The 25894-nt window shown below is 37.8% G+C and overlaps 1 protein-coding gene across 2 annotated transcripts; it reads right to left on the bottom strand.

Moving 5' to 3' along the window:
• Positions 1–12800: 12800 nt before the first annotated feature.
• Positions 12801–23797, bottom strand: KATNBL1 (katanin regulatory subunit B1 like 1). Of its 2 annotated transcripts, none has more exons than XM_019473227.1 (9): positions 23675–23797; positions 22113–22153; positions 21462–21741; positions 19909–20027; positions 19681–19731; positions 19506–19595; positions 18856–18945; positions 18353–18446; positions 12801–14065 (listed from the first exon to the last, which is right to left on the bottom strand). In XM_019473227.1, exons 1-9 carry the CDS (start codon positions 23786–23788, stop codon positions 14012–14014), a joined length of 933 nt encoding a protein of 310 aa, XP_019328772.1. In that variant the 5' UTR covers positions 23789–23797; the 3' UTR covers positions 12801–14011. The 2 variants fall into 2 exon arrangements, with proteins under 2 accessions (XP_019328772.1, XP_009281934.1); XM_009283659.2 differs by lacking the exon at positions 12801–14065 and adding an exon at positions 14408–16808.
• Between the last annotated feature and the right edge of the window lie 2097 nt (positions 23798–25894).

Below are 25894 nucleotides of genomic sequence, written 5' to 3'. Positions count from 1 at the left end.
CCGAGCCGAGCCGGCCCGGCCGCCCCCCGCGTCCGCCCTAAAAGCAGCACAGTCGCTAAAAACGTTTTGCGGAACTCGCTGCGAGTCTGTGGCGCGGGTAACTTGCACCCTGGGTAACCCGTCCCCGTACAGAGTTTTTCAACAATTCGCTGGTTCCAAGATGAGAAATGGAGCGGGTGGTGGGAGGGCTCCTTCGTTTTTTGGTTTGTGAGTAAAAAACAAAGGGTACGATAATTTGCTACTTAAAACGTGGAAGGACACGCATGCAAACCTGAACAGCATAAATGTGTAAGAAGTAGATGTCTCTTCCTTGGTAACAGGTGGATCCATTTAGAATTAAGACAGTTTTAAGTTAAATCCTAATAGTTATCATGCAAAGAATAACAATCAAGCTTTTTCTAGGAAAAAGTTACAAAAAAGCTTACAAAAGAAAAAAATTAAAATTGGTCATTAAATCAAGGCCTAAAGTGTCTTCTTTTAACCAATGATTTACAGTGCTGCAGTTTGTTTCTGATGAATAACTAGAACTTGTTGACAGTACAACAGTATGAAAGGCTGTTACTTAGTGGGCAGGCACAGAATTAGAGGAGAAACTAAGAGGGCTGTAATAACTTCCCTACCCCTATTTTCCCTTTACGCAGCGTGTCCTATTATGTCGTACGTATTCATTGGCACGTGGCTACGCTTGCTTCCTTTTTACCTCTCTTACTTATGTCAGAGTTAATTACTGAACACATTGGAAACATTTAATTATTAAGCATGATTATGTTAGAGATGATGAACCTGGTCATCATCTGAAACTCAATAAAAACATTATATTACATTGGGCATGATTTTGAAAGCGTATGTGACCCCATGTGAGTGGGATAACGTGAATTATTTCTCTAGTAGTAATTTTGAGATGTCCCTACTTTGGAGACAAGCAGGAAGACATATGATTGATGAGGTTCTTCTGTCACATAAACTCACAAAAGCAAGAAACTCCAGCAGTTTCAGGGGTGGAAACCTAAGAATGCTAGAACTAAGGAGTGTTAGAAAGTAGCTTTTCTGAATTGAGTAACTTTGAGCATCGCTTTTTTCAGTTTTTGTTAGTGAAGCAGGTACTTACCAATAGAATCACAAAATAGGATTTATGTTAAAGCCAGAGATGCAACACTGTTTCGAGTATAACACCACAGAAAGACATCGTCTTCACAGTGACATCTCATGTTACTAGTTGTCATATGCAGTTAGTGTAAAAATGCTCCTATTTTTTAAATATCTTCAAGGAACCGTATTAGGATGCTGTCAGACCACATAGAATGGTCATGCCCTCCAGTTTTAAGGATTTCCTCAACCAAATAATTTATTTTTATAACCTAGGTAATACAGTTACTTCGTTTAAAGTCTTGTGAACCCCAAAGAAAAGAAAACCTCATTTGTTCTTTCATATTCTAGTCCGCGCTTCTCTCTCTGCATCATCCTGCTAACAAACTGACAAGTTACTTAAACAGCCTGTTGGCTAGAATCCCATCCTCATGTAGAAACCCTGGCTGTGGGTGCAGCTTTCATTGCAGAAGCATATCTTTATTTTTATATATGTGAGGTTTCCAATACCTGTATTGGCATGCAACCGTTTTAATGTTAGGGAAACGGTCCCTTCTCTTACTGTGTAACTTCTTTACATATTAATAGCTCTATTTCATACAAACATAAATTGGTTACCATATTTTTTGAGTGTACACAACTGAGAAAATAATTAATTTCGTTGATTACTGCCATTTTGATTAAGACTAGCTATCACAGCATCTCATTTGAGTGGATTGCACAATGCTATTTGTGAGTTTTGATATCATGCTGTGGGTGTTTGCCTTCTAGGTAAAAAGAACAAAACCCAAAACAAAAGTAGTACAAATGGAAACAAAGAAATAAAAATGTCCAGCTATAAATTTCTCAAAATATAACCAACTACTCATTTTCTTAGTACATCATCTGGGAGATGCTACCTGTTTTCTTCTGGAAGGATTTTCACTATTAGCAAAGTTACGTCTGCAGCTTGATGTCAAGTGAATCCCTGATCAGAAAAGACAGATAAAACTGCTAAGCGACAGTTTCAGTTCAATTGAAACAACCGAACAATTCCATCAACCTCCTGAAAGTGCAATCAAGGATGACCTCCATGTTTTATAGCTGTCTCTTCATTGATGGATTCACTCCCTGAGTAACAGCTATGTAGAAACTGGCAAGTTTCTGAAAAGTTCTACCCTGCTCACAAGCAAATTCTTCGTTTTGTCTGAGTTACTTCAACCAGCTGTTGCTAATGCTACAGAACTGTCAGCCAGACGGATGACAGCTGACAGTCCCTAATGGGTTGAACAAAGAGGAGGTCTAGACTAACATGATGCCATCACACTGATAACACTGAAATCTGTATCTCCAGATTTCGTCACTTTTGGTTTCATGTACAAACCGAAAAAGCAGAGGAGACCCATTAAATCCCTCTGAGCTCTCCAAATGCAACATCAAAATCCATGAGCATCATAGCTGTTTACAGAGAATCATGTAGTCTGGGATACTGGTGGATACTCTTAAGTAGCAAGAGAGGTTTTTTTTTCTCCCGAGGGTAAAAGGAGTTTGCAAAACTGTAGCAGAACTTATTTTTGTGCTGAATCTTTTTCACAGTCTGAACGCTAGCAAAACGTGCTATATGCATTTTTTGCTTATAGTTCAGCATTAGTAAAGCATTTTCATAAGCTTTAATTCACCTTTGAACATCTCAGTGCAATTGCTCTAAAAACTTCTCTTTCTATAAAGCTGATAGCACTTTGAGTAGTATTTAAATATTTTGCTTTTGAAAATGTACATGATCCTCTCATTGATACTGGTTTACTTTAATACACTGGACATACACTGGACCACAAGCAACAGCAGCCTGTTTTGTGTGAGATTCAGGCAGTGATATGCAGAGCTGTTGGCTTTCAGCAGACAAGCAGGGAGCAGCTTCAGCCATCTGCCTCTAATCTTACTGTAGTCTCCGAGTCAGTCCCCCAATACAGGTATACAGGTAACACCCAATGCACCAGATGAGCAATGCTGGTTCACAAACATTCAGTGGAAACAAAGACATAGACATGGCTGATATAAAGAGTAAATAAGAATTAGATGTGTATCAGAATACTCATACCTACATTTTTTTTTTTGAGAAACTAATTAGAGGTGAAAAGAAATCAAAACGCCCACCCAAGCAAGCAGATCTATGAGAATACACAAACTGAAGGTAGATGGAAGAATTCAGCATAAAGGTACTGTGAAAAGCCACAGCCAGTTAGCTCATTTACTGAGCTCTCTCCTTCACGAGGAGCTTTACTATGATTACACATAGAATTAAAAATTGTGCAGCACCTTTGCTTCAGCACTGCTTTTTTTTTTTTAAATAAATTTATTGTAGCATGGAATCATTATGCCATCTACTGGCAATTTACAGAATAGAAACATTTACTTGGTTGCAATTGACTGAACTGATCTTTACTGAACTCAAATTTCATTCTTTGGTGGAGGAAATTTAATTATTCATTTAAATGCAGAGAAAAGGAGCACAATTTTCCTTCTGTAAAAATTTCTAGACCCCCTCTTGCAAGCAGAACAAATACGGGTGTAACATGATAGTAACCTGGAAGTTGGTTTTACAGTACTTTGACTGCAGTCCTCATCTGCTCCTGTTCACTGTAAGATTTGTCCCTACATCTCTGTTAAGCAGCAATTGTGCATAAACCATGCAAGCAGTGTGTTTAAGAACCACAGCATCCATTAAGCTGACTATATAAGAAGCAATGCCACACAGAATGGTGCTACACACGTCCTCAGATTCCTGTGTTGTTGCCTGTATAGACACCACCTGTAATCATTCATGTAAGGCTAGAATGACACACCACTGTGACATTTGGTTTCCAAAAATATAAGCAGTTTAAAATCCTTATTTCCTGTTATGCAGTCTAAATGCTGTGTTGTTTTTTACATCTGGATTCTACTTCCATAATGCCACAAGGTGGCCTCCACACAATACAGCACTATTGCATCCTTTACAGAATGACATATGAAAGTATATTTTTGCTTTACTGCAGTAATGGTAATAGACCACCAGAAAACGACATTCCTTTCTTTGCATTTCAAGCTCAAGAAAAAGTTCACATGCTGTGTAGAATTGGTTCACATCAGATGGGAGGTCAGAGCAACACAAAGCGGCTGCAAGCACTTTGGTAGGATGTTCTACCAGAGAGAATCCTGTTCAGGAACCAAGTGAGACGTTCACAGTCAGAGCAGGTCTGCAAGCTGTCTGCCCTGCAGAGTCTGGGAAATCCTGTGTCCCACACGCAAAGGGCTACTGTAATTCAGACAGCCTTAAGCAGTTGCTTAGATTATGCTACAGTTACTTCTGTGCTAGAAGAGACTGAAGAAAGGCCAAAAACAGCACAGAGCCTCCTTCTGGCTGGAAGTTTAGGCATTTCTGGCCTATCATGAAATTTTATGCTGTTTTTCAAGGGTATGATTGACCAAAGGCCACTAAAGATTAATTTGCACCATTTCTAAGCCCCTTTTTGAAGCTGTGTGAGCTTCAGACACAGCATCACCTCTGCTAAGAAGAGAGACCCTTTTGCTGAACCCTCAGTAAGATTCTTTCCTAGCAGAACTTCCCTAATTTTTTAATTTAGAAAAAATTAAAATTTCATTTAGAAAAAATTCTAAATTTTTTGGGGGTCTTTATTTTACACGATTTATAGTGAGACTTAAAAGTATAACAATGCAATTGTAATTGGAGCAGCATTTTCTAGATAATACACCAAAGAATGTTTATCAAGCATGTTGTTACAAAAACTATTACAGTGTGTACTGTTAGCAAATCTGGATTGAAACAAAATATGAAAGTAGTAAAACCTGTGCACTTGTATTATTTGACAAAGCAAAAGAAACAAAGCTGGGCCTTCAACTCATTCTCTTATTCATAGAAAATTACAGTGGCTCTGAATTCAGCTGGCTATTTCTTGAGCTCAGAAGTGAAGGAAAGTTTCTGCAGTGCTTTGTTTTTTTCTGAAGCTTTAGCTACTCCTACTGCTTGTCATCTTCAGCAGTAGCTGTAAGAACTTTTTTTTTTTTTTAAACAAACACATTCTGGCTGTTCTCGAGAAGCTGAGAACTGTAACTCTCCTTGGCTTTAAGTTCCTCTGCACGTACCTTTCTTGTACAAGACTGGCATTTGATATATGTAACTTCACACATGCACAGCTGATACCTGAGGGAGTTTACCAGCTGCTGCTTCTTTGAAATTCAACACTTAGAAGAGTAACTGCTGATAGCTTTTTCCTACTGTCTTGTTTCACTGTATTGGCCTGTGATTCTTCTGTAACTATTTTCAAGCTATTATTGAAATAAGCAACTTTTGTTCTTCTACCCTCAAGTCTTTGCCTTGTTTATCTGAATGAAATAATTTGGAGGTGCATAACACCTCTATTACACTGTAAGAAAGCTAAATATGAATCGTGTTTTTATGTTTAATGTGCATTCCTATTTGTGTGGGCTTTTATGCTGAATTAGACTATGCAAGTAAAGACTCGCCTTGATGAGCCTGAGTTAGTACGTCACAGAGAACTGCTCAAATGAACCACTGTGGTGAATTGCATACATTATCTATCATTAATCAATGGCAAACAAGCTAATTTTCTATGTGTTGTTACATTGCTATTCAATGTGTTGAACAGCTTCATTAAAGCAACATGATTAGCAGCTTTGCAATAAGTAGTAGTATTTCCTGTTTGACTCAAATATACCTATGTCAACCTTAGACTAGAGGTAAATAAGAGACCTATGGGAGTACAGTGATTCTTTCTATATTATATTCATATTTTTAAAAAAATTTAACAGTTCAGCCTGAAGCAGGATTTGTCATTTCTCAGATCAGCACTGTGGGGTTAATTAAGTAATTTTTAGATTCATAATACATGCTTTATCATATAAAATCTTTCCAATTGCAGCATGAAGTCTTGTACTTGCCATATAATTCATGGGTTTGGACACCTATGTTTTTTTCCTCCTTAATTTTTTGAGTTATTTTTATATTTCTCATATAAGTTTGTTAAGTTTTTGGAAAAAATAGTAGCATAAGTCACCTTCAAATGCCTTTTCTCCCCCTCTAGCTACTTGCTTTCGTTATTTGTAAATGTATTTGACAGCAGGCTCCTCTGGGAAGCTCCGTATAATGTCTGGTGAAATCCAGGGCCCACTGGAAGCAGTAGCTTTGCCACGGAAAGCAGGAGTCCTGAATTTAATTTTGTATTTCGCTTTTAGAACTTTTATTTTAGGCAAATAAAACAATGATCCACAGAAAAATTATTGCAGGATTTAATTTATAAGCTTTTACTGTCTCCTGCAAGCCTACAGAATTCAGCAAAGCATCTTAAAAGTAGTGTTCACTCCAGGTGATAGAGACTCTAGTGTCTAGTTTAGAATTACTTTTTGCAAGGGTGAAGATGTGCTTTTAGATATTGACATGTCAAAATAAGAAGTATTGGAAAGGGGAAGCAAAATCAAATAACTGCCAGGGCTACTTTGTATTCACGCAAGAGTTGGGGGGCGGGGGGTGGAGGGGAGAAGAAATAAAGTGCATAAACTCTTAAAAATACACATCAACAAACTGAGTGCCCAGGTAATACCTGTTTAGGAAAGAAGAAAAAAAAATACAAACCACACAACAAACTAAATAAAAAACACCAACCTGCTCATCTCTGAAACTGATAATCTTACTATACATGATATCCCTTTCTCCATAGAATAGCGTGACGCTCCATGAAAAAGCAACTGGACCTTTTAATGGCTGCAGTGTAGGTATCTGGAACAGAAGCATTCTTCAGCAAGGCCACAGAGAGCTTGAGCTCAGGTAGACCGCCAGCAAGTCCCACTGCAGGCTTTTACACAGCTGATTATTGGGCTGGACAGTCTCTGTGGCAGACAAGACATGGGGAGATTAAAGTCTGAGATTGTGCATTTAAAATGAGAAGATCCTCCTGGCATACAAAGCACACCGTGGCATCTTGACCTAGAAGAGGCAAATACAGGAAAGAAAACCAGGTACTTTTATAACTGAATCATGGACACAACTTTAGATACGAGTTTGGAACATATCTAAGGGAAGTTCTGCTAGGAAAGAATCCTACTGAGGGGTCAGCAAAAGGGTCTCTCTTCTTAGCAGAGGTGATGCTGTGTCTGAAGCTCACACAGAGCAGCAGACCAGGGAGCAGTGCTGCAGCCGCTCCACACGTGCCACAGCTCTGCATGACTGACTGCTGGTGGTGCCATGAAGAGAAAAAGTGATATATATGAGACAGTAGCTGTGGTTGAGGCTGGGCTCAAATACTCTCTAAAGCAGTAACTACGGCTTATATTCCTTTTATCTCACTGCTGGATGTGGGAGCAAAAGGTAGGGCTTGCTGGAGCCATCTGACTCAAATTAGTTCTTCCTCTCACTCAAGTCTCTTTTTTGAGATGGTAAAATTCAATTATACTGCTGCAAAGCCACCGCAAATAATACTTTCATCAAAAAGCACAATGCTCCTAAACACCTGTGAAGATACTATTTCAGACCATTAAAATCAGTTCAAGTTCTGAATGTGTTTCCTGGCCAAAAGACAACTTCAAATAAATGCCTGAAAAATCTGACCATTACGCTGAACACCAGGAAACACGGGGACAGCAGTGTCTTGGAGATACACCTCAGAGCTAATGGATAGAATCTGCTCTATAAGGTATGAAAAATAGCATAAGGTTAATGATCATCAAATACTACAAAGGAACCACAGACCAATCCAATTTGTCAGAAAAAAGTGTTAATGAGCATACCAAGAACCATGGATAACAGATTTCTCAATACACAAACCTATTACGATCAGGGTTTAGATTTGGTGAGTTTATGGAAGAAGGTCTTGCAGTTCCTTTCACATAAGCAGAATTCTTGGTATGAGAACTGTTTAATCCAAACCAGACTCGAGTGAGTCACCAGAGGCTAAATTCTCATTTTCCAGAGCTCAGAGAACTATTAAATGAGGAAGCACGTATCAGAAGTATGTACACCAAAGCCTGCATACAGAAATGCTGAAACACGCCTTGCTAGTCCCCAAGGTAAAGGCTTATGTTAGCAAGCTGCCAGTTGTGAAGACAGCTCCAAGGGCGTTCTCCTATTTACAGCCCTTCAGAGTAAGGTGGCTGAGGTCATATACCAAATATTCAGACAATCTAGGAAGTAGACTGCTAAAACACAATGCACTAATCCTAAAAATCCATAACAGAGACTCCTCATTCAGAGAGGCATTCTTATATACCCTTTTTAGTGAAAAATGGGTGGCAGCATTTGTTGTCATCTCACCACAGCACTACTTCATGCTGGAGACAAGCAAATTCTAGTTTAATTGTTCGTGGTTTTGGTTTGGGTGGTTTTTTTTTTCCTTTCCAGGGGGGGGCGTCCCCCCCCCCCCCCCCCCCCCTTTTCTTGTTTGTTTTTAATTTTAGTAGCAAGCTTCTCTGTTCAGCTGGGAAGCAACTAACGCTGCTTTTTGAATCAAGAGTTACAAGATGGAAAGAATCCCTTCACAGATGTTCTTCACCAATAGAAGCATAAATGCACTGTAGTGCAGAAGGAAGTGTAAAAATGGTACTTCTGCACAGCAATGAGTGCATACATGTGCTTGCACAGCATTGTGTGGATAAGGCTAGTAAACATGTCCTCATTCTGCCCAACTCCCTGATCATTTTCTCTGGGGTCAGAAAACCACCCTAAGAGGCTTAAGCTTGCAAAAATGAGAATTCAAGGAGACACCAACAAATTTAAAGACCTGTACTCAAAGGGGGAAGCCAGATGGGTGAAGAAAAAAAAAAAAAAAAATCCTAAAACCAACAAACCATCCACCTCTAAACAGCATGATTTCTCCCTAACTAGTCACCAGCCCACCATTTCTAAGTGTTCAGAACCGTGGGCACTTTTAATTAATACTTGGTAGAATATTTATGTATATACATACACACAAACGCATCTAATACAACAGCTTCATCTTAAACCTGGTAACTGAAATAGCCACTACATTAATGTGCATCATTCTGCTTCTCTATTGTTAATGTAGGGGGTAAACAAAGTGGTAGCATCCACAGTTGCCATGTGTTATTCATCAGAGGTATAAGCCTTTAAGTTTTCACAGTTTGATGACACTAAGCTAGTAATTTTGTTTGTAGTGAGAAGCTCGAAGACCTGAGATACAAGACATCACTTGGGAAACCAGGTGTGCCAAATATGAAGGCATTTTATTCTCACTTGGATAAGTGACAAGGTTGATGTGGAGCTGGGAACTCAGCCAAGCAGATGTGCTCCAACATGTCAGAGGGGTAGAAAAGGAGCAACCAGGAAGAAACTGCTCTGCAAGCACCAAGTCTCTAACCTTCCTTTGCAAAGTGCCTCACTGTTGTGGAATTAGGCACACAGGACTGGAAAGACTTCCTGCATCATCAAACCTGAATCTCCAATTACCACAGGCACCCCTCTTAGGTGGTGGGAATTTTTGTACCATATCTAAAACTAACACTCCCCCTTCCCTAGTTTTAATTTTACATGTCAACTCCCTGCACCAACAGACTAGGGAGGCACGCATCAGCCACAGTCCTGATGAGAGTTTGCCTGTGTTCAAACCCTCAACCCCCTTTAATGATTACTGATGCCACCACCCAGAGGGCAGTAAGTATTTTTAGAGGGACCCCTTGCAGCACTACCCCATCATCCAAATAGCAGATCTTGAAGTCTTAATCTTCAGAATTCCCTCTCTCTCTAGCAGAAAGCACCCTAACTGTAACATCTTTAAAAAAAAAAAAAAGCAAAATCCAGAGTTTTACTTAAAGTACCAAAAGGTTCTTCCTAAGAAAATTTATTTCAGAAGACAGTTGCTCTGGTGGGCAGGGTTCACTTCACAACCAGCTACCCAGCTTATTCTTATGCTAATGCTGGCTGTTGGCATAGAATTACTCCAGAATTAATGCCTCCATTGATCATCACTCATTTGGTTGATTAAAAAGTCAAGCTTTTAGACTTATCAGAACACAAGGCAGAGAACAGAACCTGCCAGTTATTCTTTAGTCCTGCTTTGCTTTACTACTTCACTAATAATAGCCAGAACCTTACAATGTTGAAAATAAAGTTTTACCATTACTTGTACAAGGATGGTTAATTATACTTTTGTAATTTTATTTACTTTTTTCTGCAGCTGGAACACGGGGTGGCAGAGTCATCCAGAAATGAACTAATGCAGCAAGGTTGTTTTTTTCCTTTTCAGTCAGAAACTTAATGTTATTTTAAACAAACACACATAAAGGTCTACGCCTTTTAGCTTCAAGACAAAGTACTATTAGCAGACGTAGAGAGAAGAGATTTCTGCTCTCCAAACCAAGCACACAACAAGTAGTTCATTTCTGCATTCATTGTAGCAGTTTCATCAGCACAGAAATAGCATTTTTGGTTTCTTACAGCCAAGAGTTAAGACTTCAACTCCCCAATAATCCATCATTCCACTTTTATCTAGACTAAGTAGATAATAGCACAGCTGATTCACATGCGATAAGACAACTCGACAGTAATGAAATACGCATTCTCCAAACAGCTGACTGTATTTGTGCAACTTCTCCTCCATTTAGAACCAAACATGCCACAGGCTTCTTGGATGTGGCAACCCTCCTCTGAAATAGTGTCTCTAAAAGTGATTTAACTCTTGCAGAAAACAAGTTTGTCTCATGCAGAAGAGAGGTGTAATGAAAGCCTGTTGTCACAAAAGACAAAGCAGGCTATTTTTCCGAAGCTGGAATACTTACTGTACTAAGTCTTTCAACCCATGGAATATCTGAAACGAGTGAAAGTGGCAACTGCAAGATCCAAATATAATTCAGTCTTTTTGAAAGTGAAGCTCAGTAGATTAAACACAACTTGAAAAAGAGCCATCAACCTAAATTACAAGAGCTATTTGAAACTGTCTGCTGGTCGCTTTAAAGTATGATGCTAGGGTGTGTATGTATTCCAACACTTACACCCACAAGAGCAGGCAGTCTTGGAACGTAACATTATCTTGATATTTAGATTTGTTTTAGTTGTTTCACAATACACATAGTGCTTACATTAAAAAAAAAAAATCAAGAAAATGGTTGCAATCTCAGTAAAATCCACTAGTTGTTTCTTTCAAGCCTATGCAGATAGAAAACAGCCTCCCTCCCAAATTCACAGAACACTTATTCACAGAAGCGTATTAAAGCAAATCACAAGCATATTTGTAAAAGCATTTTTATCACATGTGGTATTCCCACACGTATTCCCTTTTGGCAGCTATCACTTCCCAAAAGGGAATTCAAATGGCTTTTAGCACTGAAATTATGGAATAAGGAAAAAAAAAGGTGGAAAACATGAACATGGCATCCTTGTATTTTGTTACGGCAAAGTACAGATGTTCAAGACCCAGCAGTTAGTTGTTCATCTACACTACAGTGCTCCAAGTAATGACTGACGGAATTGAAGCAGTGATCTGTATGAATTGGAAACAACTACATACCACATTCAACCTGAAAGTAGCAGATCTCATTTTACAGCACTATGATCAGCAGCTACAATCTACATAAAGAGACATACTACAAAACTCTACTCAGTATGGAAACAAAAATATTCTAGGTCTGCAACAGTTGAAGCCTGTGTGATTATTTCTGTTCTATCCCATTAAGGGACAGTGCTACACCTCCTGCCTCCCATATGACAGGTTAGTATCAGAGTCCAGCTTAGTACTCAATGAAAAAAAAATACTGCAGCTATGGTTATTTAGAGTGAAAACACTTTATTTTTTTCAACCAAGTTCAAACTCAAACTTGCAGCCATGAATGCCCACTTCAATTAATAGGTATTAACAAAATTTGTGTGAAGAGTTTTAAAGAGGGAAACTTTTCACAATTGCTTCAAAGTGAATAGTGTTAAATAGCTAGCGCTGTGTTTTATCTAGAATTTTCATCCTCCCCTCCCTGCTTCGAATAATAGATACTCACAGTATATTTAAACTAGAACAGGAAGAAATAACATTATTAAGTGCTGAAGAATGAATGCGGGGGGCAGGGGGGGGGAAGGGGAAGAGAAAGAATCATAGAATCATTAAGGTTGGAAAAGACCTCTAAGATCATTGAGTCCAACCGTCGACCCAACACCACCATGCCCACTAAACCATGTCCCTAAGCGCCTCATCTACACGTCTTTTAAATCCGTCCAGGGATGGGGACTCAACCACTTCCCTGGGCAGCCTGTTCCAGTGTTTAACCACTCTTTCAGTAAAGACATTTTTCCTCGCATCCAATCTAAACCTCCCCTGGCACAACTTCAGGCCATTTCCTCTCGTATATAAATATATACGTGTGTATATATATCTCGTATATAAATATATATACATATGTATATATCACATATATATACTTATATATGTATATAAATATAAAATACGTATATAAATACTTGCATTCGGTCTCATTCTAAGACAGCAAACAAGCCATTTAACTAATATGGAATAAATTGTTTAACGAACTATAATGTAAGCACTAACACCACAAGCATGCTCAATCTATTCTCTCAGTGAATCTTTATCTGTACCCTACAACGATTACTGTGTGTAGGAAGGTAGACTGAAGACAAAAATTAAACTATGCTGTCTGGCTTTTACCAAGGCTATTAAAAACAGCTTCATTTTTTTTTTTTCCTCCTCTAATGCAGCATCAGTTCAATATAAAGTTCCTCACACAAGAGCCAACTGCTTTCATAAACTAAAGAATTTGCATTGTACAAAAGTTGGAATAACTTCACACCAGTAGCATGATTTGCATGGTTTTGTATTCTGAAATAGTTGACTATGAACCACCCGTTTCCCTTTGTACCAGAAAACCGGGCAGAAAATATAGCTGCAAATCTCCACACTAAGACAGACATTGAGTCTTCCGTAAAACTGGAAGATTTGGCAGGATGAACTAGCAAAAGCAACTACTTGCTAGTTTCAAAATGTAAGCTTTGCACAAGATGCTTTCGAGTTTCTACACACAAAAATGTCCACCCTTTCAAGAAAGAAACCAAAAGAACACACCACAAATCAGCACTGTAGCACCCATCTTCAAAACTTTCATCTCTTCGATGCAAAATGCAGAGACCTGTAACTCCAAACTCGCCTACTTCAGATACCAGAAAATGAAAATGCAGCCTGCTTTAAGATACATATGGGTATAATGCAGTGGGGCTGACATCATTCAGCATGGGGCACGAGTACTTTTTTGTCCTTTCCTACTCTCCTGTCCCTCCTGAACCCCAAGCGTTAAAACTGCAGCCTCTGATAACAATAAGGCAGCCTACAGAAAGGGAAAGATCATTTTAATTATATCTCACTACAGAAGATGAGCTCCTGGAAGGCTGATGCTATTTTTTTTTTTTTTTTTTTTTTAATACCAGTAACAATTTGTAAGCACTATTAATTAGCCTGGAACTACAGTACCTGTGTGATACAAGGGTGTTCCACTGCAGAGTACTCTTTACTAAGAAACGTGTAACTCCTTCAAAATGGAGCTATACATAATCATGAAGACATGCTAGCTTCTCTGTTCCCAACTAATTAATGGGGTAGCTTTTTCCGTCTCCACTCTTCAGCAAGCTATCAGCAATACCTAAACTTTGATTCTTACATTAACAGAACATTGGGTGTTTTTTAGCTCTGCAGAAAGAAGCAGTTTGCCAGAAGGCTTCTTTAATTTCAGTTGAGGGAATGGGTAAGTGCTAGTTCACGCTCCAAATAAAAGCCCTTTCAGCAAAACAGCCTCAAGTACTCTCAGGGAACATTGAGGCAAAAGATACACTGTTTTTCAAAGACATTAATTTCATATCAAGTGGTATAACATGAAGAACAGCTTTGCGGAGGCATCCTTCATCTTCAAGTACATACATGCTTCTGCATCACAAGAACATACAGGATAAAGGATTAATTCTGCCTGGATCTTTCGACACATCCTGGAAACAGCATTTTCAGAAAGTATCAGAGATTAGCATTTATGCACGTGATTTGTTCATGAACTTAATTCTTAGATTCACTGAGATGACTACATGGATTTCATGGAGTTACACAGCTATTAAGACATTTTACCCATGTCACCTTTGAGCAGATATCATACATATACATTCTATTACAGCAAAACTGATTCCTAGCCATTTGACAACTGAAGAGCACACAACAAGCTGAGCCTGAATGTCAGTGTGAATAGTTTAAATGAGTTCTTTAAGATCATGACAGAAAAATCATTTCATAATGGAGACCAGAATCCTGTTCTTACAGTCTAGTAGCTGCCTGAAAACAGTAAAAAAAATTCATTTAAAATAAGGCACAGATACTAATGACTTAATGTTTAATACTGTATTATTGATGCTGTCAAAATACAACTTTTGGCAGTTAAAAATAATGCATTATTTTATTAGATACTTCTCAATAACGATCCTCAAGTCAATCTTACCTTGCCACTAGAACAAAAGCACCATCCACAGTTACGATTTGGTAGATCCATGGCCACATGCAGAATTCATTATAAGCCCATGTATTTACATCTACAGTCAAGCTGGATTTTTGAATACTAGTGTATTTCACTTTAATCAATTACAATGATTAATTCTTGTATTATCAGAAATAAATGGCCATGCGTTACTTCATTTTGTCTATTAAAAAACAGGAGAAAAGATCTGAGTTTCCATCACCTTTACAATATTCTCCTTGAAGAATTATCTAAGTTTCAGCAATTGCTACCCAAATTATGAAGCTAGTCTTTATGCTCCTTTTACATTTAAGTGCTCAACAGAACAGTAAAGTAATAAAAGAACATCATCATACTGTAAGTTCCTTTACATTTTTAATTGACAACAAGAACATTTGAAAAGTAGTAACTTCCATCTCAAACTCTTCTGAGCGTGAAATATCTCTAATGGTACGTAACAAATCTAGCAAAAAGAATTTGGCTATGGGCATATCTTGAGATTGTCCCACAGAGTTCTCAGTTTTGGGATGTCCCAGAAACTCTTCCCTGTAGCTGACTGCCCTGGGAAGCGCAAAACCTTTGGTGGTTTAAAGAATATTCAAATAACCAAAAGCACCAAGTTCTGATGACAGATTCCTAGTTGGCCTTCAGAAGTCAGCAAAGTGATATGTAAATTAAATACAAAATGAAGCAACAAGAGGCCTAAAGCTGTTGACCACTACAAGAGTTTAAAATTCATTTATTTCATCTGTAAAGCAAAAACCACTTGGGGCTATCAAAAGACTTTTCTCCTGCACATCAGTAAAAGTGCATATGCTTAATGCTAGGTATGAAAACAACCCTTGTAAGTACTTAGTTTTTTTAAGGAAGTAGACTATTTGGTGATACATGCTGTGCATGTATATTTATGTTTTAAGTGAACAGCTGGCACTTCATAAGTTTTAACTGGAAAAACATGCTTCCTAATCACAAAATAAAAAGGCAATAGCAAGCCTAAAATCAAAACTCCCTCAGAGCTATTAAGCTATAGCTTCTAAATTAAAATAGTACAGGACACAGCAATAGGACAGTAAAAGACTTTATAGCTGTATTTTCAATGCTATTGTTGGTATGAATTTGCCATCACTGATCAGGCTAGAACTTGATTAATTTTGCAAAATCTCTTTGTCAGTTTCTTAAAGGAGGTAGTATAAAAAGGGTGCGATTTGAATAACATGGCCTCATCTGGCTGTAAACATTTCAAACAATAGACATAAATATCTATGATAAAAAGAACTGTGGAAAAGGTTATTCTAGAAATTGTTTTTATGAACTTGAAAAGAAAAAACAGTAGATACATTTAATATATTTACTTGTTTGCATGTAGTTTAAATGATACAGAACGAGATTACTGTGTTAGAAATCCACATACAATATAAAAACATTTGTTAGACATAAATTCACCATTCTGCTGACATTTGCAATAACTGTTTATCCAAGCTTACTTCAGGTATTTATAATATTTGTCATACATGAATTTTTGTATATGTGCAATGTTTCATTAACTACACAATGTGAAACCCTGATTTTTGTAGTTTTTCATCACAATCTGAACACAATAGCTATCTGCATCTTAACACATTGGCTTTTTGAAACACTAGTAATTAAGGCATCTTTGCTGTATAGTTTCTCAATAGTGCAAACAAAAATGTCTTTAATAACTTGATTAAATCATAAGTAATTGAATATTCTGAAGGTTTTTTTAATGTAATTGGAAGATAGTTGTGCATTTTGGAGTTCTCGTGAAAGAAACATTTAAAAGCTCTTAATGCTGATTGCTTTTGTTGGTTCCTTATAACTGGTTCTGCTGTCTTGTCTTCATAACAGTGTAATTCATCTTCTTTTATGCAATGTTGTAGTAAAATACAGTAGCATTTAAATGAATACCTAGTAACTGAGTGAATCCCAAATGCAGCAAAGGCATACAGTTTTCATAGTGCACTTTCACCTCACTGAAGTAAAAGTTGCTCCTACTAGACATTTTTCCACTTCAATGTGAAGTAGATTGTTAGGATTTTGTTAGTGGTTTCATTAAACAGCTTGACAGTTCAGTTCTCTTCTGCCAGTATTTCTCAAAAGGCTTTCAGAAACAGTACGTATTTCAGAGATACTTTAGGGGATTGTTTCACCACATAAGCACACATAGTTTCCCAATCATGTCAGTGTAGCTGTAATAAATAAGCATTTACATCCTAGAAGGAAAAAAAGGAGAAAGCGTTTGTCACATTACTGATAGCTGTAACATGGACTGTGTGTCTGAGGCAGGGTAACCAATCAGGACCATAATACAAGAATAATTATGTTTAGGCCAAATTTTAGAACAAGTTATCTTCAACTTCCAAGATTACTTTCAATTAATGCTTTCAATAGCATTTCTTTGTATACTAAAAAGCCTGCGAGAACAGTGGGATTGTTTCCAAAGCCATCAATTTAGTCTGTTTTTCCTCTGCTCCCTGCATGCACAGGAAAGAAAATCATCATCATGAGATCATGTATTTGAAACATGTTTATTAAGAGTGATATTCCTTCACCCCATCCCTCCAACATTCTTGTACTACTCCTTTCACTCCTGACTTGTTCAGGTGGCCTTGGTCACAATCTATCCTGATACGCATTAAGTAGGCAGCAAATGAACAGAAAGGTAACCTGAATCCTAAAGAAACAAACTGACGCTGGCTATAACTGCTACGTTGATCTACCAGCAGAACTAGGCAGTCTATATTACAAGCTCCCATTGCTCCAGTTGGGAGTTAGAACTCAATTCTGCATCCCTACTGATTGAAACTCTGCAATAAGTTTGTAATTATCCTTGTAGAAACATAAAAATTGAAGTCAGATATGCACAGCAGTCCCAGAAGAACAAGAAATAACTTATCTGTTTGATACATCAAAGTGACAAATTCTGTAGCCATAGAATTATAGATTCCACAAAGCTCCTTCAGATATAAGTAAAGCATGCAACCTCCAAGTTCTTTCCAAGTTCACTCAAATCCTGCAAGTGTCTGCTTTAAGTCCTTTCTCACTGTCTACCTTCCTCAGGTCCTGCCATGTGCAGAGGTTTCTTACTCAGTGTAACTTTGAGGTGCCCAACCTCAGAAAGCCATGTTTACAGAGGTAAGTATCATGAGCAGCAAATCATGCATTTACCAGACACCCTCATTACATGACCGATACCACAACGTACCGAGAAAGGCAAACAGGGATTCACTTCAGATAGAGACTCTTCTGCTCTCCACAAACTCATCATTTTCTAAGCATTAAGTCAGCGGTAAGTTTTAGAATTTAGTACATTGTCACTTGCCCCAGTCACCCGATGTGCAAATGCTAACAACATCGCTGGGCTAAGATTCTCCACGCTGCTTTACACTTACAACAATGGGTACAGTAGATTTCAGAGAAAACATCTGTCCTTTCACAGTCTACCTACTCATCTGGGCCCTTTTTTACATCAATTTTAAGGCTTATTACTATTAGCTATTTTATTATTAAGGAGATGCTTTCTCTGTAAAGAAAAAAAAGGATAAAAAAATTCATTGTTAGCATTCTAAACCACACTACTATTAGCACAGGGAATACACTCCAGGCTTCTGTAAAAATTGTGCAAAATACTTGAACACTAGTAGAAAATAAAGGTGTTTCTATCCATCAATAGTTCAGCGTAAATAACATCAAATGAGAGGAATACTGCAAGTGATACAGCTATGTTCTTTACTAAACACAACTGGAACTGGATTACCTTAGCTATATTACCAGTATATCCTGGAACCAGAGTAAGATGATTCTCCTGTTCCCATAATCCACTTAATTGTTGTTTTAAAATATGAATATTTCTGAAAAAGAATGAATACTTTATAACCTATATACTACATTCCAGTAGACTTTGACTGAAACATATGATTAATACTGCATATAGACTTTGTATGATAGATATTGCCACAATATCTGAAAAATTTTGATCCAACTTCTACAGCATTTGTATAACCCCCCGACATAGTTTATTCTACATGTATTAAAACTCCAGTAAAAAAACCAAAAAACATGACAATCCTTAAAGTTTCCAAACACCAGCTGTGTCTTAAGAACAGAAGAACTTAAGTACTTTTTAGGTTTTACTTTCAAATTATGAGTACATTTTTTTCTCTTGTAGGTAAGGTGTGCTCCTACTGATCAAAGTTAAAACAGATTGAGATGGAACAAGCTACGGAAACACATTTAAATATTTCCCAATACTATACTCACCCATCCTCTGCCTTTTCTGTATGTGCAGACAGTTCTGACCACCATCTTTTAATGACAGCCTGAAGCCAGTTTAAACCAACTATCACATATCTGTAACAACATATTTTACACATTATGCTTTTTCTCCCCCCCCTCCTCCAATATCTACAGGTCAGCTAAAGTGTCAAGACAAATTGGTAAGCAACTTAGAAAGCAGTGTTTTTTATTCCGGAAGACAAAATCTGGACAAATTGGCAAGTTGAAATACTTGCCCATGTTTTCAATTTCAAAGTGGTAAACTGAAGCTCTTGTTTTCAGGCAAAATACCTGAAGAATTTCTTTTTCAACTTTGCCTTGATTTCATGTTATAAAGCATATTAAAACCTCAGTGCTATTCTGTTTTACTGTTTAGGATAAACAAATCTGCATAAGGGCAAAGCCAGTCCCCCCCGGTCCTTAACCTTGCAGAAAAGAGTTTTTGCACCACTGGTTTGTTAAAGCAGAAAGGTTCACAGGAAAGCTCCCCTTCAGGTAGGTGTTCCCTGAGAAAGGCAGGGTTGTGAGAAGGGGCAGAGGGAACAAGAGTCAGAGGACTGAACACCATTAATTTCTAGGGCATTGCATAGCCAGGAAGCAATTGTGTTTCGAAAACATCCAAAACTGATACTTACTCTTCATATTTGCTTTTAAGCAGTGATTTCACTAAAGGCAAAAGATCTACACAGCAGCCAACTGAAATATATGGTTTTTCTTCCTGTAAACTTAAAAAACCAAGATGATTCAGAAGTGCTTGAACTTCAGCGTGGTTATAGCAGTCTCTTATCCCCCACTTCTTTTTGTCTGTACCTGTTTGTAAGCACAGGAAGGCAGTCTACTACTACTCCAAGATCCTGTATCCTAGAAACATTAAGAATAAAATCAGAAATGTTACTAGTAGAGCATAGGTTGAAGTATATGCTTCCACTATGATTTAAAGAATAACAAAGTTACAACATTTAAGGAACCCCTAAAAATACTGCAGCATATTTGGGACTGTTACCACTTCAAGAATATAAAAGACGACACTCAGTTTACCTGACTAAGTAGGCTACCAGTTCACTTATACTTCTCCTTTTCCAAAAGGTTAAAGCTACGTTCAGCCTCAGATTCCTGCTGAAAAGAACTTGAGCCATAGTTTCATGGTCCTGAGAAACCTGTATATTTTTTGAAAATATAAAAGAAGTTTACTACAAGTTAAGTAGCCAGCAACAACACAATAAGCTGCTCTAATATAGTAATTTAGTATATGAAAATATACTTTCCTACCTGTATGCTGATGAGTTTGTTTTAGAAATTTAACTAACAATGGCCTTAAAAACACAAATTCACCTTAAATAGGGCACAAATAGATTAAGACTACTTTACCCAAAAGCTACAAGAATAAGGTCTGTAGACACCTAAAGAGAGGTATCTAATAATTAAATAGAGCATTCATGAGCATCAACCTATAATACCAACTTCGAGAACTTTTTACTTAGATGCTTACTAATTTTGAGAACTTTAACAATTTAGACACAAGTAATTACATGTGTTATTCTGAACTTTGACAGAAAAGGTTGATTTCTGAAAAAAGCTTGTTCTCAGAATGAAGTTTAGGTATTTTAGTAAAATCCTGGATTGGGATGAACACTGCAGAGCCACCCACATCTCTCAAAGCAGTTAAACAGTCATCTGTGGCCAGTGATCTGGTCTTTAGTTTCTCAGAGGACGAATCTTCCCCAGTCTTCATTTCTTTACCCTTCTTCCTGCAACCTCTTTATTCTAGCTATTCTGCTGCTTTCTTCCTTGAAACCATCAAATTCAATGGAGTGCAAGAGTGCCACAGACTTGTACCTCCCGCCCACTGGACTCTCAGGGCTCTCTTCGTGGCAGCCCACACTTACAGTACCATGAAAAGACAGCATGGGGATAGTCTTCGATCTTATCTTCCCTGCCATGCCTCACTTTAAACACCTGCAAGCCTCAATGGGTAACAAACATCTATGGTGACAGAAATAGAAACTTCAACATTAAGGGACTTAAATGGCCTTCACTGTCACAAAATCTGTTTCATTTAAATATCTGACCTTTTAGCCAGTTTCAGAAGCCCTGAAAGCATTCACTGGGTTTCATCAAGCAATCTTAACAAGAAATGGTCTTATACAAACACTTAAGTTAGTTTCATACACACTAAGCTGATACTACTATTGAAAATGGTCCTATCCTACCTCACCAGCTTATTCCCATCCATACACTAACACTTTCATAAACATGCATGTGGCCATGAGTCATGCCAGATCATGAAACCTAACCAGGTCAAAACAACGTTTTCCTTCGGTGCTGGTACAATTTTAACCCAGACTAGCCTGGCAGATCTGAGTTTCTGTGCTGACACAAACATGGGGAAAACTGACAGGACTACTACTGTTGGCAACTGTATCAATGTAACTGACAGATAAAGACTGTAGATCACAAGACCTGAGCCAATCTGTATGTTAAGAAAATTAATCTCTTTGAAAACTTTCACAGCTAACCACACAAAAAACCTACCAGGAATACTTTTTAAAAAAATATTATTTTAAAGTAAAATTTCTTTAAACTCTACTTACCTCTGAAAAAAATCCACTATATTTGGATGAGGGGCCTTCTGTTTGAGATGAGCCAGAGTCACTAGAATTCAGCAAGTGTGTACGACTGTTGTGCAGTTTTGCTGGCAGATTCCCTGCACAAGCCAGTTCATTTTCTTTATTTGCCATGTCACAGCCCCTAGATTTAGGGAACTGTTTCTTTCCGTAACAAGGCTTTGGAGTATAACAATGGACTTTTCTTTTACAATATACTACTTTGAAAAGAGAGAGGGGACTGGTCACCGTTTTTCCAACTGTTATTCTGCAATAATAAAGTGGTATGTTAGTGAAGGTTGCTCTAAACCTAAGCAATACTTTGTGTTAAGTTAAAATATAACATTATGAATTCCGCAGTCAAGTTGCAGGTTACTTAAAACATTTTATCCCCAAGATAACCTAAATGTCATGAAGGTGTATCAGAAGTAAGAGCTACCACCAATATTTTTCTCCTGCTTTTATTAATGCGGAGACTCATTATTATAGAAGTGGACACAAGAACCAAGTACTGTCAGTAAAATTAAGACCTATCTTCCATTTGTGTCTGCTTGGGTGTTGTAATAGTTTTAAACCACTTCTTCCTCCCTGCCTCCCTCTCACTTGAAACTCAGACTCTACACAGCACAGCCTTCCTACCTGTTTGTGTACAAAGCCAGCTGTTTTGGAGATTTCTTACCCTGGGAGAAAGGGAAGAGAGAATAAAAAAGCTTTATTACTAAAAAGGCGCAAACATTCCCACAGTTTGTCAAAAAGAAGTCCTGCTTTACCTTGGCCTAAGTTTACCACAGATTCCCTTCCACCCACTCTTCCTATTCTGCAACTAAAGCACGGCTACATTAGTCTTCCTATAATCTTGAAGTATTTCAGTGACCTATAGATGGACTAGCTCTGCCACAGCTGTCCTTGGAGCACCACGCTCAGCTATAGGCTTAGGGTATCTTTGGCAAGAGAGGGGATTGTGACATCAGAGAGATTCTTTAGTTACTAGCAAACTAAAAACTGTGACTAATATAAAGAGACTACTGGAATCGGATGGCAAAACTGCATTACTTGTCTCACACATACATTTAAAGGCCCATAATACAGCAGATGCTAGTATTGGGAAGGATGACAGCAGAACATCTCCCAACCAAAGCACAACAGAAAAAAAAAAATCAAGACTGCTGTAGACAACACCAGCTTGATTATCCTGAATTCACACATATGAAACAGATTAGCACCCTGACACCAATTAGGTTGCACGGCACAGTGATATCCCAGAGGAATCACAAAATTCATTCAAGGTTGTGACACACAGATTAGAAAAACCTTTGCATGTAATGAAGATGAGTTGAATTGTGACATTCTGGCCTACCTTTTTTTCATTAGTAAACAAATTATTAAAAATAAAAAAGCACTAAGATGCTCAAGTTAGAAATATGTATTTTCATATAAACAGGTTATATACTGCAGGCATTTCCACTTGAAAAATTATACTACTGTTAACATTTATGTTGTGTACATCAACAAAACAATACTATGATTTTTTTTGGTAACACCGAGTCATAAAAAAAATCATGTGGGTTTTAATACATAATTTCAATAAACAGACATAGATGATATTGGCATATTCACCACTGTTTAAAGTGATCTTACAGTAAGTTTACCTCCCTAGTACTTCCTCTGTACTCCACCGCCTTACTTGCTATTCAGCCAGTAACACAGGTAACAGGTTATGAGAAAATGTTTCCGACTAGCAAGAATCCAGTGAAAGTACACGTTACTAGTCAATGTGGTAGATAGAGCTGTACGATAACAAGATGACAGGTCCATTTCAATGCAGGTATTTCACCTACCCCACCTCTCACTTGTGCCATGTAGCTCTCTTGGCAAGAGAGAACTTTTTGATGATAGAATTGCTCTATTGAAACAGTTCTTGGCTAGACTGCAGAAAAGTAGGCGTGAGTAAAATCGTATCAGTACCTACTGCTCACGTGGACGATACGATGCATGTATCTGTGTAGTCACTGCCTGTGCCTATTATAATGCACAGTTTTCATAATATAATCGCTGTTCAAGCTAAAGTTTTATTGCACATCTGAACATGAAATGCCCAATAGTGCTGTGCTTCTAGTTTTAGACTGCTCAGAACTATGAACTTGTTTGAATGTTTACTTCAGTTTCATCAGAGGACATTAAAAAAAACCCAAACAACTTACCTCCTTCATGATCTTTTTAGTGGAAGGAGAGATTCTTTTTCTGGGAAGATCAATGGGATGACCTTCAATATGCAATACTTTCTGTTTTCTAACATTGTGGGCTTCAGATGCCATAATCTCTCAAATCCCTGTTTTCAAGGGAAAGATAGTTATATTTTCCTAAAACATTCAGTCAACTTTTTTCAAATGCAGCTGGCAAAACCAGTTAAGACAGCTCAACTATTCACAAGATGTTTCATCATATAAACAATCAAGATATCATCCTTTAGCAAATGTTAGCTGGAGGCCTTATCATTAGTAACATGCTGATGAGCACTTCAAAATTCCCATTTAGTTTTCCAAAAGGGAACAAAACTAAGCCCGCCCCAAAGAAGCAGAAGCAGAGATCTTATTTTTCAGACCAGCTTAGTACACCTGCACTGAGGGGTACCATACAGACAAGAATAAGGCAATTTATGAGATTCTTTCCTCCACATCTCACACTACATATTTCATCTGCCACCTAGAGAAAAATAATTGGTCCCACAACTGTTTCCAAGTGAGGAAAGGCAGCTAAATAAAAATAATCACCGTTTTTCAGGAAGAAGGCAAACTTCATCAAAATAGCAAAGGTAAAAAAAATGGAAGTGAAAGATCTCCCCTTAATTTATTGGCAAATCCAACTCCCCGCCCATTTTTCTCAGCATGTAACTTCGACTATTTTTCATATTAAAAAAAAAGTCTTTATTTCACAGTTAACCAGTACGAAAATGTCTAAAGTTCTTTGTCTTGAAGTATGCAAATACTTCTACAAGAATCAAAACCAAGATTGAGACAGTTGTACATATGGTTTTTCATTCTGTGTAAGTGATTCAGCAAATCCATTGCTTGAGACTGGATTCACAAACTACATCATGGAGCACTATTCTTAAAATGTTAAAAAAACATCCTACCTTACTTTTAGAACCCAACCATTTGCTCTAATTTTATTGTTTTTCCCCTAAATCACAAGACTCTGGTCCCAACGTGAATGCCCCAATCTCTCCCCTCCACCTTTAGTACCAACAGTCCTATCCATTTTCCTCTATGTAGCAGATTTATCCCACATCAAGAACTTCAGTATTTAAAACAGTAAGACACTGAGCACTGAAAAAGCCAGATGGGAAACAGCTTATTAGCCACAGAAGATCTTTCGATGCAAGTTACTAAAGGCCATCAAACAAACAGGTGGCAGGCTCAAAACAAAGTAGAAGGTATATTCTCCACATAATGCATATTAAATTCCATATTGTAGGATACAGTGGAAGCAAAAAAAAAAATCTTCAAATGCTTCAGTTTTCTTTAGAACAGGATCAGTACTGAAGAATCTCATTTGAGGTCTCTCACAAAAAGGAAGATTTACTGACAGAAACCCTTACCCTGTTAGATGGGAACACGGAGCCCTCAGACCAATGACTTCAGCAAGCATTGCAAATGGCAGCATTATTTAGGACAAGACCTTTAACAGTTGGTGGTCCATACTTTTCCAGATACAAGACTGGCTTAAGACTGGTTCATTAACTTGACTCTTTCCCTGCATACTATTGGATGGTGACAGGATAGTTGTCACCCTGTGAGCTCTCCACACTTCCAGCCACCAGGCTTATAAATAAATAGTAAAAAAGTATTTCCCCCCCCCCCCAAAGTTTAGAAGAAACCACAGGAACAACAAACAACTTCTCCTCTGCTTATCAGAGTGGTTGAAACCACTTTTTGGACTCAAAATGGGCTGTATATTAAAATTTGAACTTGGAGCACAACACAACAGCAAACAACTGAACCTTTGAAGAAAAGCCCAACCCAACAACCCTAAAATCCAAACAAATCCAGCCTCATATTCAGGCTAATGATGAAAAGCCCAACCCAACAACCCTAAAATCCAAACAAATCCAGCCTTATATTCAGGCTAATGATGAAGGCAGAAAGCTAGGAGGACTTGGAAAAACCTTCATCCCCTGATTAAGAACATTGCTGAGAGGAAAGCAATAAATTCTAGAAGAATAGGGAAGCCAACCTGCAACCACCAGAGCTAAACCCCACAGAATCATCCTGTCAGATGCTAAAAAATCCATAATCTCTGTTCCTGAAGAATCATTTTTGCAACTACTCCTGTGACACACTGACAGCTTACAACTCTTCTTGCAGAAGAGTGACCTCTCCTTACTTGCTTGTTTAATAAATGATCTCAAACTACCCTCCTCT

Source organism: Aptenodytes forsteri, unplaced genomic scaffold (assembly GCF_000699145.1).
Source record: "Aptenodytes forsteri isolate BGI_AS27 unplaced genomic scaffold, ASM69914v1 Scaffold342, whole genome shotgun sequence".
Classification (NCBI taxonomy): domain Eukaryota; kingdom Metazoa; phylum Chordata; class Aves; order Sphenisciformes; family Spheniscidae; genus Aptenodytes; species Aptenodytes forsteri.
The sequence above is the reverse complement of the archived record's forward strand: the minus strand, read 5'-3'. Positions and strand labels throughout refer to the sequence as shown.

Coding starts and splice junctions, on each gene's coding strand:
- KATNBL1 (XM_019473227.1), bottom strand. CDS start 23,788: ATGGCATCTGAAGCCCACAATGTTAGAAAACAGAAAGTATTGCATATT. Junction 21,742..22,112: donor CTGGCTTTGTACACAAACAG/GTAGGAAGGCTG, acceptor TTATTATTGCAG/AATAACAGTTGGAAAAACGG. Junction 18,447..18,855: donor ACAGAAAAGGCAGAGGATGG/GTGAGTATAGTA, acceptor ATTCTTTTTCAG/AAATATTCATATTTTAAAAC.